The following is an 18853-nucleotide window of genomic DNA, read 5'->3' as shown; positions in this document are numbered from 1 at the left end:
CCAAACGCTTACATGGATCATACAACACAAGCAATTTGTTTGAGCATAACAATTTTCTCGCTTTTACATAGGCATTTTCTTGGCTTTTGCCCCAAACCCATTCGTCCCCTTTTCGTAGTAAGACATGCAGTGGCTCTAACAGTGTTCTGAGATCCGGTAAGAAGTTACCAAAGTAGTTCAGGAGTCCCAGAAATGACCGCAGCTCCGTCACGTTCTGTGGCCTCGGTGCATTCTCGATTGCTTCTGTCTTCGCGTTGGTGGGCCTGATGCCATCCGCCACAATCCTCCTTCCCAGGAACTCCACTTCAGGCACCAGGAAAATGCACTTCGAGCGTTTTAACCTGAGCCCCATGCGGTTGAGTCGACTAAGATCCACCTCCAGGTTCTGCAGATGCTCGACTGTGTTCCGACCTGAGACCAAGATGTCATCCTGGAAGACCACGGTGTGCGGGACCGACTTCAGTAAGCTTTCCATGTTTCTCTGGAATATCATCGCCGCCGAACGGATTCCAAACGGGCATCTGTTGTAAACAAAAAGACCTTTACGCGTGTTGATGCAGGTGAGGGCCTTCGATGATTCCTCCAGTTCCTGCGTCATGTAGGCTGAAGTCAGATCCAGCTTTGTGAACGTCTTTCCTCCTGCCAGCATTGCAAAGAGGTCGTCGGCTTTTGGTTGTGGGTATTGGTCCTGCAGGGAGAAATGATTGATAGTTACTTTGTAATCGTCACAGATTCTGACGGTGCCGTCTCCCTTGAGGACTGGGACGATAGGACTAGCCCACTCGTTGAACTTGATCAGGGAAATGATGCCCTCTCGTTGCAGCCGGTTTGAACCAGTGAAGGAAATTTGTTTAAGACCTGGGCACAAGAAGTGTCTTCAGCGGGCGATAGCGCTCGGACGTCGTCCCAGTTCCAGCGTATCTTTCCCAGCCAGCTCCTGCTGAGCAGCGTGGGACCGTCGCCCGATACCCCCCAGAGTGGTAGCTTGTGCACCGCTCCACCGTCGGAGACCTTTACGCTAGCACTGCCGATTACAGGAATCAGTTCTTTCATGTAAGTTCTTAATTTCGTGCGAACTGGAGTTAAGACTGGCCTTGAGGCCTTGTTGCACCACAACCTTTCAAAAGTCTTTTTGCCCATGATGGACTGGCTCGCGCCCGTGTCCAGCTCTATTGACACCAGGAGTCCATTTAGTTCAACATTCAGCATTATCAGGGGACAATTCATGGTGAATGTGTGCACCCCATGTACCTCTGCCTCCTCGATCTAAGGCTCTGGTTCATCATGATCCTCCGTGGATCTCTCCTCCTCTGCAACATGGTGGTTTGCAGGTTTAACAGGCTTAGCAACTCACCTGCACACTTGTTGGAGGTGTCCCATTGTTCCACAGCCCTTGCACACGTACTCTTTGAATCGGCATGAATGGAAACGATGATCACTCCCGCAGCGTCAACAAGGTGTTAATGGCCTTGCACTCATCAACCTTGATGGTGGACTCTCAGACATCTGCGGACGTGTAGCTGCAGGTATGTGTGACCTGCCCTGTATGCTACGATTCGAAAACAACATCACTTTGTTCACAGTACTTGTAGCAGTACTTGTGTGCTGAGAGATTTGCTTTGTATTGTCACTGGTGGCAATGAACGCCTGGGCTATCGCTATGGCCTGACTCAAGGTTGGGGTTTCTACAGTCAAAAGTTTGCGAAGTATGGTTTCGTGACCAATGCCAAGTACGAAAAAGTCTCTGAGCATGTGCTCCAAAAGTCCTTCAAATGCGTAATGTACTGCAAGGCGTCTTAGCTCGGCGACATAACTCGCCACTTCCTGGCCTTCAGACCTTTTTTAGGTGTAGAACCGGTACCTTACCATCAGAATGCTTTCCTTTGGGCTCAAATGCTCTCGGACCAGTGTGCACAAATCGTCGTACAATTTCTCTGGGTATCGCTGGAGTGAGCAGATTCTTCATCAAGCCATACGTTGGTGCCCCACAGACGGTGAGGAGGATCGCCCTTCATTTGGTAGCACTCTCTTCCGCATCCAGCTCGTTGGCCACGAAGTATTGGTCGAGTCGCTCCACAAAAGTTTCCCAATCATCTCCCTCCAAGAATTTCTTCAGGATGCCCACTGTTCTCTGCATCTTTGGGTTCGCTATCTGTATCTCGTCGCCAGTTGTTGTGTATGGAGAAAGAGTCAGACTGAACACTGTGAGCTCAAAGTAAAGTGTGACCTTAGTCTTTTATTGCAGGTCTTCAGAGAGCCTATCCAACCTCTAAAGCCTCCTTAAATACCTGTACTCCCAAGGGATTATGGGATCTCTTTGGAGTCCAGGGGATGAGCCCTCTGCTGGCTGTACAGGGTAAATACAAGTATACATATATAACAATTATCTCGTGTTGGTTCTCTCACCACTTGCCGTAAGCCGAATGCTCAGGGCTCGGTCAGTGGTGGCATTACCGAGCCAGTCTTGGTGATGGCCGTTGAGGTCCTCATGTGTCCTTGCTTTACCCCACAGTGCTTTACCTCACCCGTTTCTCTTTGTTGCAGGATGCTGACATTTAAAGCCATTGCGCAGGTGTTTATCCTGGGTTGTACTTGGATTTTTGGAATGCTCCAGTTTCAGGTCGAAGCCGGGGTGATGGCCTATTTATTCACCATCGTCAACAGTTTCCAGGGCACCTTCATCTTCATCATTCTCTGTGTGTTAAATCCTAAGGTAGGGAATATCATCTCGTTCGATCACAAAGTGACTATCGGTGGTTAGTGGTGTGCCACAGGGATCGGTGCTGGGACCACAACTGTTCACAATATACATAGATGACCAGGAAGAGGGGACAGAATGTAGTGTAACAAAATTTGCAGATGACACTAAGATTAGTGAGAAAATGGGTTGTGTAGACGATACAGAGTTTGCAAAGAGATTTGGATAGGTTAAGCAAATGGGCTAAGGTTTGGCAGATGGAATACAATGTCTGAAAGTGTGAGGTCATCCACCTTGGGGAAAAAAACAGTAAAAGGGAATATTATTTGAATGGGGAGAAATTACAACATGCTGAGGTGCAGAGGGACCTGGGGGGTCCTTGTGCATGAATCCCAAAAAGCTAGTTTGCAGGTGCAGCAGGTAATCAGGAAGGCGAATGAAATGTTGGCCTTCATTGCGAGAGGGATGGAGTACAAAAGCAGGGAGGTCCTGCTGCAACTGTACAGGGTATTGGTGAGGCCGCAGCTGGTGTACTGCGTGCAGTTTTGGTCACCTTACTTAAGGAAGGATATACTGGCTTTGGATGAGACAATTCACTCGGCTGATTCTGGAGATGAGGGGGTTACCTTATGATGATAGATTGAGTAGACTGGGTCTTTACTCGTTGGAGTTCAGAAGGATGAGGGTTGATCTTGTAGAAACATTTAAAATCATGAAAGGGATAGACAAGATAGAGGCAGAGAGGTTGTTTCCACTGGTAGGGGAGACTAGAACTAGGGGGCACAGCCTCAAAATACAGGGGAGCCAATTTAAAACCGAGTTGAGAAGGAATTTCTTCTCCCAGAGGGTTGTGAATCTGAGGAATTCTCTGCCCAAGGAAGCAGTTGAGGCTAGCTCATTGAATGTATTCAAGTCACAGATAGATAGATTTTTAACTAATAAGGGAATTAAGGATTACGGGGAGAGGGCGGGTAAGTGGAGCTGAGTCCACAGCCAGATCAGCCATGATCTTATTGAATGGCGGAGCAGGCTCGAGGGGCTAGATGGCCAACTCCTGTTCCTAATTCTTATGTTCTTATGACTGTTCTGAGCTGATAGGACAGGTACCATCCTGTGGAACCGATGTCCTTTCTTCGTTTTCCCTCTGCTGACAGAGCTGGTGGGTCCTGGGGGTTGGTTCCATGAGCCATCTCCAGTCCCTTGTCGGAATGGCCACTCTTTAGGCGGGAGGCCAGGCAGTGAATGCCGGCATAGTATTGGAGCAACAGCGTCAAGCTCTGTCCTTCCGTCATCAGACACCCGCTTTCCGACAGGGATCACTGAAGGGTGCTCGGGAGCGGGAGCACCGGCTGATTGCTGCCCCTCTGGGCACTGAGGCCAACTGTAGCCCCCAGATTGTGCCCCGCCTGCAATCAGCAAGTGCAGTGCAAAGAAGGGACAGTACCTGTAACTTTCTGCAATAAACACTCTTTCAGAAAGTCACAGTCGGTGCTGAATATGATGAAGAGTTTTATTCTTATTTCGCACAAACATCTTCAATCTTTCCGACACATTCAGTTATAAGGCGGGCATCTCACAGAGGTGAGCTTTAGGAAGGAGGTGAAAGATTTGGAGAGGGTACAGGAGAGATTTACCAGAATGGTTCCAGGGATGAAGGATTACCGATACATGGATAGACTGGAGAAGCTGGACTTGTTCTCCTTAGAGCAGAGAAGGCTAAGAGGAGATTTGATCGAGGGGTTCCAAATCATGAAAGGTTTCGACAGAGTAACTGTTTGCAATAGCTGAAGGCTCGGTAACCAGAGGGCATATATTTAAGGTGATTGGCAAAAGAACCAGAGGCGACATGAGGAATGTCATGGTATGTAACACCACTGTATTACAGTATACACTCAACCTAGATGCACACCTTGACCACAAGGGGTGAACTTTTGGGAGACACTCCTTACCTGACCACACAGGTATAAAAAGGGAGGTCCCACGCAGGGTCATCGTCTTTGGAGGCCTGTGAATAAAGAGTTAAGGTCACAGAGTGACCTTGTCCCCAGAATGTGCCTCGTGTGGTTTCATAATGTAACATAAAGACTTTACATTGGCGACGAGAAAGGGGAATTCACGACCGACGAGAATGGCCACCGGTAGCACAGAGGAACGGTACTGTGTTGGGGAAGACTGGGACGATTTTGTCGAGAGGCTTCAGCAAAGCTTCGTTACGAAAGAATGGCTGGGGGATGCAGCGGCCAACAAGCGAAGGACTCATCTTTTGACCAGCTGCAGACCAAAGACATACGCGCTCATGAAGGACTTGCTAGCACCCGAAAATTTGGCAGACAAAACCTTTGAAGAACTTAGCAAATTGATCGGGGAGCACCTCAAACCGGCGAGTAGCATACATATGGCCCGACACAGATTCTACACCCACCGACGTCATGAAGGACAGAGCATATTGGACTTCGTAGCGGACCTCCGCCGTTTGGCCAGCCTCTGTAAGTTCAGAGACGCCTGCATGGGGAGATGATAAGGGACTTCTTTATCGAGGGCATCGATCATGCGGGAATTTTCCGCAAATTAATTGAGAACAAGGATTTGACCTTGGAAGCGGCGGCGTTGATAGCTCAAACTTTCATGGCGGGGGAGGAAGAGACGAAAATAATACATGCGCGCAATTCTGCCTCTAACGCGGCAATGGATCAGGGAGTCAACATCATCGATGCGACTCAGAACCCTGCAGGCAGGCAGGGGCAGTCCGACACTCCCCAAGCAGCAATAGACCCCAGAGTAGGACTTCAACAGAGACAATGGCAGGCTGAACGGACATTCACCCCATCACAGTGGACAATGCGGCCCGGGATGGGGCCATTGACACCCACTAATAGGGTACTTAAGAGCAGTCAAAGGGACAGTCAGCACGGAATGCCTGGCCATAGTCCCTTTGTTCCCAACAATGGAAACTTTAACTCATGCTGGAGGTGTGGGGGAAAACGCTCAGCTAGATCTTGCAGATTTCAACAGTTTGTCTGTAGGAACCACAACCTCAGTGGCCACTTAGCTCGAATGTGCAGGATGCCTGCAACCAGACTAATATATAAGGCGGATGGACCAGAAGAGTGTTCTTTGAGACAGGATGACTTTTGGGGCAAATCGATGGATGCCAAGGTTCAGCGGGTCCATGTGGCAAATATTCACAGTTCATACGCCAAAACGCCACCAATGATGATGATGAGGGTTTTATTAAATGGTATCCCAGTGCGCATGGAGCTGGACACTGGGGCCAGCCAGTCACTCATAGGCGTTCAGCAACTTGAGAAGCGATGGCCACTTAAAGCCAGTAGACCCAAATTAACACGTATTGAGACACAATTACGGACTTACACTAAAGAAATCATTCCGGTGCTAGGCAGTGCAATGTTGGCTGTCACACACAATGGGTTAGTAAATCGGCTGCCGCTCTGGATTGTCCCGGGCAATGGTCCCGCACTGTTGGGGAGGAGCTGGTTAGCCGAGATGAACTGGAAATGGGGGGATGTACACGCAATGTCATCTGTGGAGCAAAGTTCGTGCTCACAAGTCCTACAACAATTCGATTCACTATTCCAACCTGGCGTCGGGACTTTCAAAGGCAGGCCAGTGCACCACAAAGCCAGAGCGGTGCCGTATGTGATGCGGGAAAAGATCGAGAGCGAATTGGACCGGCTGTTGAGAGAGGGCATCTTCTCGCCTGTTGAATTCAGCGACTGGGCAAGCCCCATTGTTCCCGTCCTATAAGTGGATGGTTCTGTCAGGATCTGTGGCGACTGCAAGGCCACCATCAATCGGGTGTCCCTACAAGATCAATACTCACTCCCGAGAGCGGAGGACCTCTTCGCCACGCTGGCAGGCGGCAAGCTGTTCACCAAGTTGGATCTCACTTCAGCCTATATGACCCAGGAACTGGCCGACGAATCTAAACTACTGACCACCATCACCACGCACAAGGGACTGTTCGTTTATAACAGGTGCCCATTTGACATTCGATCAACGGCCGCGATTTTTCAAAGAAACGTGGAAAGCCTGCTTAAATCCATTCCTGGAACGATTGTATTCCAGGACAATATCCTCATCACGGGTCAAGACACCAAAGAACACCTCCACAACCTGGAGGAGGTGCTATGCCGACTGGACCGGGTAGGCCTGCGACTCAAGAAGTCTAAATGTGTGTTCTTAGCTCCTGAGGTTGAGTTTCTGGGCAGGAGCATTGCTGCTGATGGGATTCGGCCCACCGAATCCAAAACAGAGGCGATTCATTCCTGGGACTGTTGAACGATTTCGGGAACTTTCTGCCGAACTTTAGCACGTTGTTGGAGCCACTACACGTGCCCCTGCGTAAAGGTTGCGATTAGTTTGGGGAGGACTGTCAGGAACGGGCTTTTGATCAGGCGCGAAACCTACTTTGTTCAAACAAGTTGTTGACCCTGTACGGCCCCTGTAAAAAATTGGTTCTGACATGTGTTGCATCATCCTATGGGGTTGGGTGTGTGGTGCAGCAGGGCAATGCTGAGGGTGAACTACAACCAGTGGCTTATGCTTCCAGGTCGCTCACTCAAGCAGAACGGGGATATGGGATGGTCGAGAAGGAAACGCTTGCATGTGTCTATGGTATAAAAAAAATGCATCAGTACCTCTTTGGTCGGAAGTTTGAATTAGAGACGGACCATAAGCCATTAACATCCCTGTTGTCAGACAGCAAGGCTGTCAATGCCAACGCATCTGCTCGCATACAGCGATGGGCTCTCAAGCTGGCTGCTTATGACTACTCCATCCGGCACCAGCCCGGTACTGAAACTTGCACTGACGCGCTCAGCAGTCTTCCACTGGCCACCACTGAGGGGGCAGCAGAGCAAAGCACTGAGATGGTCATGGCTGTTGATGCCTTTGACAGCACAGGCTCCCCCATCACAGCCCGCCAGATCAAAATCTGGACAAACAGAGATCCCCTCCAATCCCTGATTGAGAAATGTGTCCTGACTGGGAATTGGGCGCCCGCACACGGAGTATGCCCTGAGGAGGTCAGACCGTTCCACAGACGGATGGATGAGCTCTCCATCCAAGCCGACTGCCTACTATGGATCACCCGGGTAGTTATGCCCCAGGAGGGCAGGGAGGCATTCATCAGGGAATTCCACAGCGAGTACCCAGGCATTGTGCTGAAGAAGGCCATTGCCCGGTCATACGTTTGGTGGCCTGGAATTGATTCAGACCTGGAACACTGTGATCGCAGGTGCACGATGTGTGCCCAACTGGGTAATGCCCCCAGGGAGGCCCCGCTCAGCCCGTGGTCCTGGCCCACCAGGCCATGGTCACGCATTCATGTTGAATACGCGGGCCCGTTCATGGGAAAGATGTTCCTTATTGTGGTAGATGCGTATTCGAAATGGATCGAGTGCATCATTCTGAATTCATGCACGTCATCCACCACCGTGGAAAGCCTACGTGCGATCTTTGCAACCCATGGCTTGCCGGACATCCTGGTTAGTGATAATGGCCCATGGTTCACAAGCTACGAATTCTAAGAGTTTATGTCGGGCAATGGCATCAAAAACGTCAGGTCTGCGCCGCTCAAGCCGGCCTCCAATGGCCAGGCGGAACGTGCGGTCCAAATCATTAAGCAAGGTATGCTCAGGATTCAAGGACCCTCCCTACAATGCCGCCTATCACGTCTCCTGCTGGCCTATAGATCCCGACCGCACTCGCTCACGGGGGTCCCGCCTGCAGAGCTACTAATGAAATGGACACTCAAAACTCGGTTGTCCCTCATTCACCCAGTCCTGACCGACATAGTTGAGGCCAAGCGCAAGTCACAAAACGAGTACCATGACCGCAATTCGAGAGGGAGATGTATAGAAATAAATTATCCTGCATTCGTCCTCAATCACGCCATGGGGCCCAAATGGCTTGAGGGCACTGTAATTGACAAAGAGGGGAATAGGGTCATCGTGGTAAAACTCAACAATGGTCAGATATGCCGTAAGCATCTGGACCAAGAAAAAAAAAAGGTTCAGCATCGACACGGAGGAACCTGAAGAAGACCATGAGATGGAGCTCACAACACCGCCAGTGAACGAGCAACAAGAGCAATTAGAAGAATGCACAGTCCCTGCGGTCAGCCCGGACACTCACGTCAGTGTCCAACAACCAGAGCCCCATCTGCGGCGCTTCACGAGGGAGCGTAGACCACCTGAAAAACTTAACCTATGATCCCAACAAGGTTTTGGAGGTGGGGGGAGGTGATGTCATGTATGTAACCACAAAGTAACACCACTGTATTACTGTATACACTCAACCTAGATGCACAGCTTGACCACAAGGGGTGAACTTGTGGGAGACACTCCTTACCTGATCACACAGGTATAAAAAGGGAGGTCCCACGCAGGGTCATCGTCTTTGGAGTCCTGTGAATAAAGAGTTCAGGTCACAGAGTGACCTTGTCCCCAGAATGTGCCTCGTGTGGTTTCATACTGTAGAGTAAGGACTTTACAAGGAAAAGTGTATTTACGCAGCGAGTGGTTAGGATTTAGAATGCACGGCCTGAGAGGCCGGTGGATACAGATTCAGTAGCAGCCTTCAAAAGGGAATTGGATCAATACCTGAAGGAGAAAAAATTGCCGGGATATGGGGAAAGGGCAGTGGGGCGCGACGGGGGGTGGGGGTTGCGTGGGGGAATGTGACTAACTGGTACACGGAGCATAGTGGTTATGTTACTGGATCCGTAATCCACAGGCCGGGACTAATGACCCGTTAGACTTGCGTTCAAAGCTCACCACAGCAGCTGGGGAATGTAAATTCAGTTAATGAAATAAAAAGTGAGTAAAGTAGTATCAGTAAAGAAACTCTTGAGTTGTTGTTTAAAACCCATCTGGTTCACCAATGTCTCTTTAGGGAGGGAAATCTGCCGCCCTAACCCGGTCTGGCCTATATGTGACTCCAAACCCACAGCAACGTGTTTGACTCTTAACTGCCCTCTGAAATGACCCAGCGAGACACTCAGTTGTATAAAACGACTCACCACCACCTGCTCGGGGGCAATTAGGGATGGGCAATAAATGCTGGCCTTGCCGGCGATGCCCGCATCCCATGAATGAATTTTTAAAAACTGGTTTGCTCTTCGAAAAAGCCGGCACAGACTCGATGGGCCGAATGGCCTCCTTCTGTTCCGTTCTATTCAACAATTCCAAGAAGAGTTACAATAAGCAGAGGAAGTGTAATTTATCACAGGAAGTATCAGTTTTGACCAGCGATATTTGTAAAGAATGACTTGTGTATTTATATAGTGCCTTTGATGACCTCAGGGCAAATCAAAGTGCTTCACGGCCAATGAAACACTTTTGAAGTGTAGTCACTGTATAAATTAACTGTATTTAAATGTTATACTTAGAGCAGGTAGACTCTTGTGATGTATGTACCCGTGACTATGCTCACAGGTTGGTAGAGCGGTTTAAGTATGAGTGACTCAGACAGTCACGTGATGTTCACATGTCTCAATAAAACCCCAACCAGTTGGGTTCGGGGGATCCACGGTGAGGCAGGTGGTTGTGAGCCTGGTGGATGAACTGGTAATGTGTAGTGTGAATGTTAAACATTTGCTAATAAACCAACTAGTTCTTAATAGCTTTTAATTGTTCCCATTCGGTTACATATCACCGCAGTGCTGACTGTGTGTTGTATCTTGCCTTAAGGTGAGGGCCGAGTACCGGAGATGGTTTGCCAAGACGTTCAGAGCAAAGGACAGGTCGGCTTCACCGGAGGATATAGGCATCACAATGACAGCCATGTCGGTAAGTGGGTCTCGGCTGATATCACAGAATCTTAGAGTCGTACCGCACAGCAGGAGGCCATTCGACCATCGTCCTGTACCGGCTCTTTGAAAGAGCTGTCCAAATAATCCCACTCCCCACCCCCTCTCTTTCCCCATCACGCTGCAAATATTTCCTTTTTCAAGTAAATATCTAATTCCCTTTTGAAAGTTACTATCTGCTTTCAGGCATTGCGTTCCAGATCACAGCAACTCGCTGCGTTAAAAAAAATATTTCTCCTCATCTTCCCCCCCCCTGGTTCTTTTGCCATTTACCTTAAATCTGTGTCCTCTGTTTACCGACCCTCCTGCCACTGGAACCATCTGATCCCTATCTACTCCATCAAAGCCCCCTCATGATTTTGAGCACCTCTGTTAAGTCTCCCCTTAACTTTATCTGCTCTGAAGGAGAACAATCCCAGCTTCTCCAGTCAAGTCAAAAACACAATAGTCGGGTTGTTAGCCGAAGCGCTGCCTTCAATATTCAGACTCTGCTGTCCTCAGCTGACCCTACGTCTTGTCTTCACACGTCAACATCGCCTTCCGTTACCCATTGGTCGGTTACAGTGACCCAATCACTGGGGTTTCTGTTACTTCTCTCCTCATCTCTGTCACCAGCTTCTATCTGCAGCCTCACCGAGGGGAAGTCCGGGGCAGAAAGATGCTCCTGTGATAACAAAAGGCCACATTCTGCATCTCAACACAAGCTGCACTTCCCCCATCGCTGGCTGAAGGCTCTGACTGGCCCAATCCACGCACCGGCTGAATGGGAAGATTTGTATTTTGGGGCTGTCTGCGTTCGGTATATATTACATATTTGAGTTGCTGTGAAATGTTGCTTGGGATACGTACAGCACAGAAACAGGCCATTCCGCCCAACAGGTCCCTGCGGTGTTTATGCTCCACACGTGCCTCCTCCCACTCCCCTTCATCTCACATCCTTCCATTCCTTTCTTCCTCATGTGTTTATCCAGCTTCCCCTTAAATGCATCTATGCTATTCACCTCAACCACTCCCTGTGGTAGCGAGTTCCACATTCTCACCACTCTCTGAGTAAAGAAGTTTCTCCTGAATTCCTGATTGAATTTATTGGTGGTGATCTTATATTTTTAAAACAGATGGTTGAACCTGTAGAGGCAGCAAAACATTATTCTCTTCATCACAACCTTGTTTTGTTTCTATGGCGATGATGAGTGGCTTTCTGACCTCTCACTTTGGTTTGTCCTGAGCTGTAAATTAGCTGACCTCTGCCCTCTCCCTACACCCCACCCTTGCACTGTGTCAGGAATTTACAGCAACTTCCCCCACTCACTGCTCACAATGGGGCCCAAACGCAGGTCTGATGACCACTTTGCCAACTCTGTCCTGTCCGCACATGGTCCTGAGCCCCGAGCGTCCCATCACCTCAGCCCCCAATCCCCTGCCCAACCGTTCCTCCTTTAGCCGCCTACATTGTTCCTCAACCCAGCTCAATGTGACCTCGAGGGTCAGTGGGCCAGAAATCCGATGCATTGTTGCCTCCCGTTAGAACAGCGATGGCAGCGTCTCCCGCCATATTGGACAGGAGCATAGCGACAGCGTTACGGGGTAAGTATTCATTGACCCACCGGCAATAGACGGCCTCCGCAATATCTTATCAGCATCGCCTGTGTAGTTGGGGCCTGTGCTGATGGTGAGTGGTTCAATGGTCCGATATAGGTGGCCGCCTGTGATCAGTGTGGGCGGTTTAAGTGGTTGGGACGGTACCCAGATATTCCAGTCGGTGTTCTTTTAATGCTGCTATTAACTCATCTATTTAAACGGATTCACGGTGATTCGGAGTTCTGAGCCTGCGGCCTTTGTGAACTTTGACCGACTGTGCAGTCGGCCTCGGGCCTCTCCCTCGGTTTCTCACTGACCCCGTGCTCCGGTCTTGTTTCTCTGTATCGGGTTCCCCTCCGACCAAATCCTGCACCCTCGGCTTGTTTTGTGGCCCGGATAACTCACTGAACACAAGAATTTATTCCCCTGTTGATGCAGAGCTTGGAGCATTGAAGAAGCTGCTCCCCTCTCAGCGGCTGAGAAACATCGACCTGACGGCTGGAGAAGTGAAGACCATCATCCTCTCTGCCGCAGTGAGGCCAACGGACTTTGCAACGATGCTGGAACTGTCCCACACAGAAATACGGAGAAGTTACAGCACGGGAACAGGCCCTTCGGCCCATCCAGTCGATGCCGGCGTTTGCCCAACGCAGCAGCAAACGGTGCCAGTCACATTTACCCACTTTGTTCCAACCCTCCCATTGACCCACATTCCTTCAGCCACTTGTCCAACCCCATCTCGAATGTTCCCCTCAACTGCTGGAAATAGTGTGGCCAGGATTCTCTGGAGCAAGGTGGGTTGGGATGGGGCGGGGCTCCAATAAGGTCGGGAAACACAGGAGGCCGAGTTTCCCCCCAGGCTCTGCCGACCTCAATAGCAGGGATTTGCATGTGAGGCTTTGGTTTCTCGCCCGCTGACAGCCAGGCTGAGAGGCTGGGGTTGGCGGCGGGCGGGTAGGCCTCAGACTGGACAGAGGAGGGAGGGAGGCTTCGCGAGAGGGCCGGGCCCTTAAATGGATCAGGGGAGGGGGTAAGAGAGAGGACTGGGGAGGAGGGGTTGGGAGAGCGGTCCAGGGTGGGCAGGGGAAGAAGGGAAAGGATCGGGGCTCGGGGGTGGGGGTGCTGATGGAAAGGATCAGCCACGTGGGAAGGGGGCGTGGATCGGTGGGGCGAGGAGCGGCCAGCAATCGGACCACACCGTTAAAAGCATCGGGGGTAGGGGTCGGGCAGAGATGCAGGGGGTGGGGGGGGCAGGAGACAGGATCGTGGCTGACCTCAGCATCGTCATTGGGGGAATGCGGATGGAGGCCTGGGATGGTGATCGCAGACGCCGCTGGGTTGGAGGTGGGGGGACACCGATTGCAGGGGGTGGGTGAGGCTGGACCCTGGGTCCAGGAGGGAGGTATATAGCCACTTACCCTCTGGATCCAGGAGGGAGGTATATAGCCACTTACCCCCTGGATCCAGGAGGGAGGTATATTGCCACTTACCCCCTGGATCCAGGAGGGAGGTTTCGAGCCACTTACCCCCAGGATCCAGGAGGGTGGTATATAGCCACTTACCCCCTGGATCCAGGAGGGAGGTATATAGCCACTTACCCCCTGGATCCAGGAGGGAGGTATATTGCCACTTACCCCCTGGATCCAGGAGGGAGGTTTCGAGCCACTTACCCCCAGGATCCAGGAGGGTGGTATATAGCCACTTACCCCCTGGATCCAGGAAGGAGGTATATAGCCACTTACCCCCTGGATCCAGGACTGAGGAATAGAGCCACTTATCCCCAGGATCCAGGAGGGTGGTATATAGCCACTCACCTCCTGGATCCAAGAGGGTGGTATATAGCCACTCACCTCCTGGATCCAAGAGGGAGGTATATAGCCACTTACCCCCAGGATCCAGGAGGGAGTTATATAGCCACTTACCCCCTGGATCCAGGCGGGAGGTATCGAGCCACTTACCCCCAGGATCCAGGAGGGTGGTATATAGCCACTTACCTCCTGGATCCAGGAGGGAGGTATATAGCCACTTACCCCCAGGATCCAGGAGGGAGGTATATAGACACTTACCCCCTGGATCCAGGTGGGAGGTATAGAGCCACTTACCCCCTGGATCCAGGAGGGAGGTATATAGCCACTTACCTCCTCGATCCAGCAGTTCCCTGCCTTGCTTTAGTTGCCGGGTTTCACGAATTGTGTGAAAAGCGGGTTGGAGGCGGGATCAGGTCAGGAATCCCATTTATAACAATTTAACTTCCCCCTCCCGTGCTCCAAACCCACCTGTTTTTCGAGGTTAAAATTCCCCCCTCAGCATTCTATCCAACCTGTCCCCATCCTTTCATAATTTAAAATATTTCTATTGTGTGAACATCAGAGCAGGAGGAGGCCATTCAGCCCCTCGAGCCTGCTCCGCCATTCGATTAGATCACGGCTGATCTGCACCTCACTCCATTTACCCACCTTGCTCCATATCCCTTGATACCCTTACCCACCCAAAATCTATCGATCTCAGGCTTGAAAATTTCAATTGGACCCCAGAATCTGCGACCTTTTGGGGGCAGAGAGTTCCTGATTCCTTTTGTGTGGAACAAGTGCTTCCTGATTTCACTCCTGAACGGCCTGGCTCTAATTGTAAGATTGTGCCCCCTTGTTCTAGGTCCACCAGAGGAATTAATTTCTCTCTCTCTACCCTATTTTAAAGACCTCAATATATTTAAGGTGGAGATAGACAGCTTTCTGAACGACTGGGGAGTCAAGGGTCATGGGGAGCAGTCAGGGAAGTGGAGTTGAGACCAAGATCAGATCAGCCATGATCTTATTGAATGGCGGAGCAGGCTCGAGGGGCCTGATGGCCTACTCCTGCTTCTATTTCTTATGTTCTTATGCTGAATGAAAAGGATTGTAAATGCTAAAAAGCTGAAATGAAGATCTACCTTCGATAAAATAATCTGTTTCTTTGACATTAAAACACAGCAGGTTCACAGAGAGAGAGTTGCTTCCCATCTTGGTCAGTGTTCCAACTCACAACTCGGAACGATCGATTGGTCTGCTTGGGGAGACGGAGCGGTTAATTCTTCGCTGACCTCCCTCTTGGGCTTCTCTTCTGCTCCCTCTCTCCCTTTCACTATAAAATGGCGATGTTTATACTCTCGAGGCTGCTGCACTAACAGCTCCTGATAGCGTTCTCCCACCTCACGGGTTTAGAGGACAGGTCACCTGTTTCCCCCATCTCCCTGTCCTTCCAAAGTACGGAAAGTCTTGAACTGAGGTGACAGACATGTCCTTTTAACCAGACATCGTGGTGTTTCAGCTGTGGCTCAATGGGTAGCACACCTGCCTCTGAGTCAGAAGGTTGTAGGAACTCCAGGGACTTGAGCACATAAATCTAGGCTGACAATCCCAGGGCAGTGCTGAGGAAGTGCTGCATTGTCGGAGGTGCCGTCTCTCAGATGTTACCGAGGCCCCGTCTGCTCTCTTATTGGATGTAAAAGTTCCCGTGGCACTATTTTGAAGAGCAGGGGAATTATCCCTGGTATCCTGGCCAATATTTATCCCTCAATTAATATAACAAAAAACAGATTATCTGGTCATTATCACATTGCTGTTTGTGGGAGCTTGCTGTGCGCAAATTGGCTGCCGGGTTTCCCGCATTACAACAGTGTCTACACTCCAAAAGTACTTCATTGACTGTAAAGCGCTTTGGGACGTCCGGTGATTGTGAAAGGCGCTTTCTGTCAGGTTGTCAATCCCCTAGATATCCCTAGAGTCTCCAGAAATTGAAGATTAATCTTCAGGACACTGCTGGGATAGAAATCATAGGGGCGTTAAAAAAGCATATTTATTTTCTTGAACACTTCCATTTATTAGTTATAAAAATATCAGCGATGAGAAGAAAGACTGGATCGACCAATTGGATAATGAAGAATCTGAGCTTTCCAATTGGCTGTGAGAAGGCGGGGCACCATGGTGATGGACGTGTTGGACAACCAATGGCAGGAGTGTGGGGGCTGGATGGATCGTGGCGGATGGGGGCGGGAGCTCGGACGATGAAGCCTCCAAAACTGTGTCCAGCCAGATTTGCCGACCTGATCATGGACAGTCAGCAAGGACCATTGTGCATTCTGGGGCACAGCAGTTGGGAACAGTTCTGCGTTTCTCGGCTGTCCTTTATGTTTGAAAAGCCTATATTGAAAAGTCTTAAATCCTTCATCCCAAACCACTTGGCTTTCCCAGGAAAGCAGATGCAGAGAGACTCCTGCAGTAATGTGCGTGTTTCTGAACCCATTTGTAATGTTTGGGAGACATTGCATCGAATGTACAGCACGGATAAAGGCCATTCAGACCAACGGGACCGTGCCGGTGTTTATGCTCCACACGAGCCTCCTCCCACCCCTCTTCATCTAACCCCATCAACATAACCTTCTCCCTCGTGTGTTTATCCAAGCTTTCCCTTAAATGCATCGATCATATTCGCCTCAACCACTCCCTGTGGCAGCGAGTTCCACATTCTCACCGCTCTCTGGGTGAAGAATTTTTACCTGAATTCCCGATTGTATTCATTATAACAACAACACCAACAACTTGTATTTATATAGCACCTTTAAGGTAGTGAAACATCCCAAGATGTTCCACAGGAGTATTATGCGATAATAATTTAACACCGAGCCGCATAAGTAGAAATTACCGCAGGTGACCAAAAGCTTGGTCAAAGAGGTAGGTTTTAAGAAGTGTCTTGAAGGAGGAAAGAGAGGCAGAAAGGTTTAGGCAGGGAGTTCCAGAGCTTGCGGCCCGGGCAACAGAAGGCATGGCCACCAATGGTTGAGTGATTATAATCAGGTAACTATCTTGTATTCAGATGTACATATTGGTGACTATCTTAGTTGGCTCCTAGCTTTGATCTCCCCCACTTCTCTCTACGTCTACTCTATCAAACCCTTACATAATCTTAAAAACCTCTGTCGGGTCCCCCTCGCCCCCTTAGCTGTATTAAATATAATAAAACTGTTACATTTATCTCTAGCTATAGATATTCAGGGAAAATGAGCTTTAGAAAAGGACAAAGTCAAGATGGAGAATGTTTCCATATTAAAAACAAAGATGGAGACAGGGGTACAGCTTTCTATAAGAACACAGTCGGGTTGGTTGCTAAATAAATTAGCCATGATGCTGAAGGTTCTCGGTGATAATCGCTCCATTGGTCGAAGAGGTACAATGAGTATTCAAATTTAAACTGCAGCATCTGCCAATCAGATGGAAAGATGTGGTTACAATTCTAGTCGGGTGTCAGTGGTGGCACTCTCGCCTCGGAGTCAGAATATCGTGGCTTCAAATCCCCCTATTGAGACTTGAGCGCATAATCTAGGCTGACACTCCCAGTGCAGTGCTGAGGGAGCGCTGCACTGTCGGAGGTGCCGTTTTTCAGTTGAGACTTAAAACTGAGGCCCTGTCCGCTCCTCAGATGGACGTAAAAGATCCCGTGGCACTATTTCGAAGAAGAGCAGAGGAGATATCCCTGGTGTCCTGGGGCTAATATTTAGCGTTCATCCAATATCACTAAAAGCAGATTATCTGGTCATTATTACATTACTGGTTGTGGGAGCTTGCTGTGCATAAATTGGCTGCCACGTTTCCAACAATAACTACACTTCAAAAGTACTTCATTGGCTGTCAAGCAGCTTTGGGACATCCAGAGGTTGTGAAAGACGCTACATAAATGCAAGTCTTTCTTTATATCTACAGAACTAATCGCTGTGATGAGCGCGGTGGGTAAGAAAAGCGACCAATAAAGAAGCAGCAAGTACCACAAAATGGAGCAAATCTTTCTAGTCCTTCAAAATAGGAAACTTCTGCATTTTAAACCATTTAGTTCCTTAAATTACAGTACAGATTGAACCTCCCTTGTCCAGAACTCTGTTATCCGGAACCACCCCTCGTCCAGAACCATTCCTGGCCACCGGGTGGCGCATGCGCAGAACTCCGACATGAACATATTGTAGTCCTTCCTCGCTGCCGACTCCCGCAATCGTTGGCCTGACCCAGTGATCCACAGCCCCACCACACCCGCCCCACCCCCACCCCACGATCTCTCTGCCGAACCCCCAGCCCCAAACCAACCAGCCCCGATATCTCCTTGCTCAGTATCTGTACCATCCAATTTAACGTGACCACCCCTCGTCTGGAAAAATCCCTTATCCAGCACAGGTTAGGTCCCGAGGGTTCCGGCCAAGGGAGGTTCAACCTGTACAAGTTCATGAAGTACTTGAAAAATAAACTAAAGGCCTATTTCAATTTAACAACTGCAACACCTTGTATTTATATAGTGCCTTTAATGTAGTAAAATATCCCAACCTGTTATGAGGGAAAACATTTGGCATCGAGTCACGTAAGGAGAAATTAGAGCAGGTGCTTGGTCACAGAGGTAGGGTTTAAGGAGTGTCTTAAAGGAGGAAAGAGAGGTAGAGAGGCGGAGAGGTTTAGGCAGAGAGTTCCGGAGCTTGTGGCCGAGGCAACAGAAGACAAGGCCACCAATAGTTGAGCAATTATAATCAGGGATGCTCAAGAGGGCAGAATTAGAGGAGTGCAGACATCTCGGGGGGGTTGTGGGGCTGGAGGAGATTACAGAGATAGGGAGGGGTGAGACCCATGGGGGAATTTGAAAACAAGGATGAGATTTTTGAAATCAAGAAAGGAAGGGAACTCAACAGCGAGCACCCTGGCATTGTGCTAATGGAGGCCATTGCCCAGTCACAT

At 49.7% G+C, this 18853-nt stretch overlaps 1 protein-coding gene across 1 annotated transcript in view; it reads left to right on the top strand.

Moving 5' to 3' along the window:
• LOC139237767 (adhesion G protein-coupled receptor E2-like) overlaps positions 1-14777 on the top strand; it is an 80903-nt gene extending 66126 nt beyond the window's left edge. Inside the window, exons 20-22 of the mRNA XM_070866951.1 lie at positions 2545-2713; positions 10411-10509; positions 14760-14777. Of these exons, the coding sequence (XP_070723052.1) occupies positions 2545-2713; positions 10411-10509; positions 14760-14777 (286 nt within the window). The remainder of the gene's footprint in view (positions 1-2544; positions 2714-10410; positions 10510-14759) is intronic.
• Positions 14778-18853: the final 4076 nt, after the last annotated feature.

This window comes from Pristiophorus japonicus, chromosome 24, assembly GCF_044704955.1.
Source record: "Pristiophorus japonicus isolate sPriJap1 chromosome 24, sPriJap1.hap1, whole genome shotgun sequence".
Classification (NCBI taxonomy): Eukaryota; Metazoa; Chordata; class Chondrichthyes; family Pristiophoridae; genus Pristiophorus; species Pristiophorus japonicus.
This window is presented reverse-complemented; position numbering and strand designations above follow the sequence as displayed.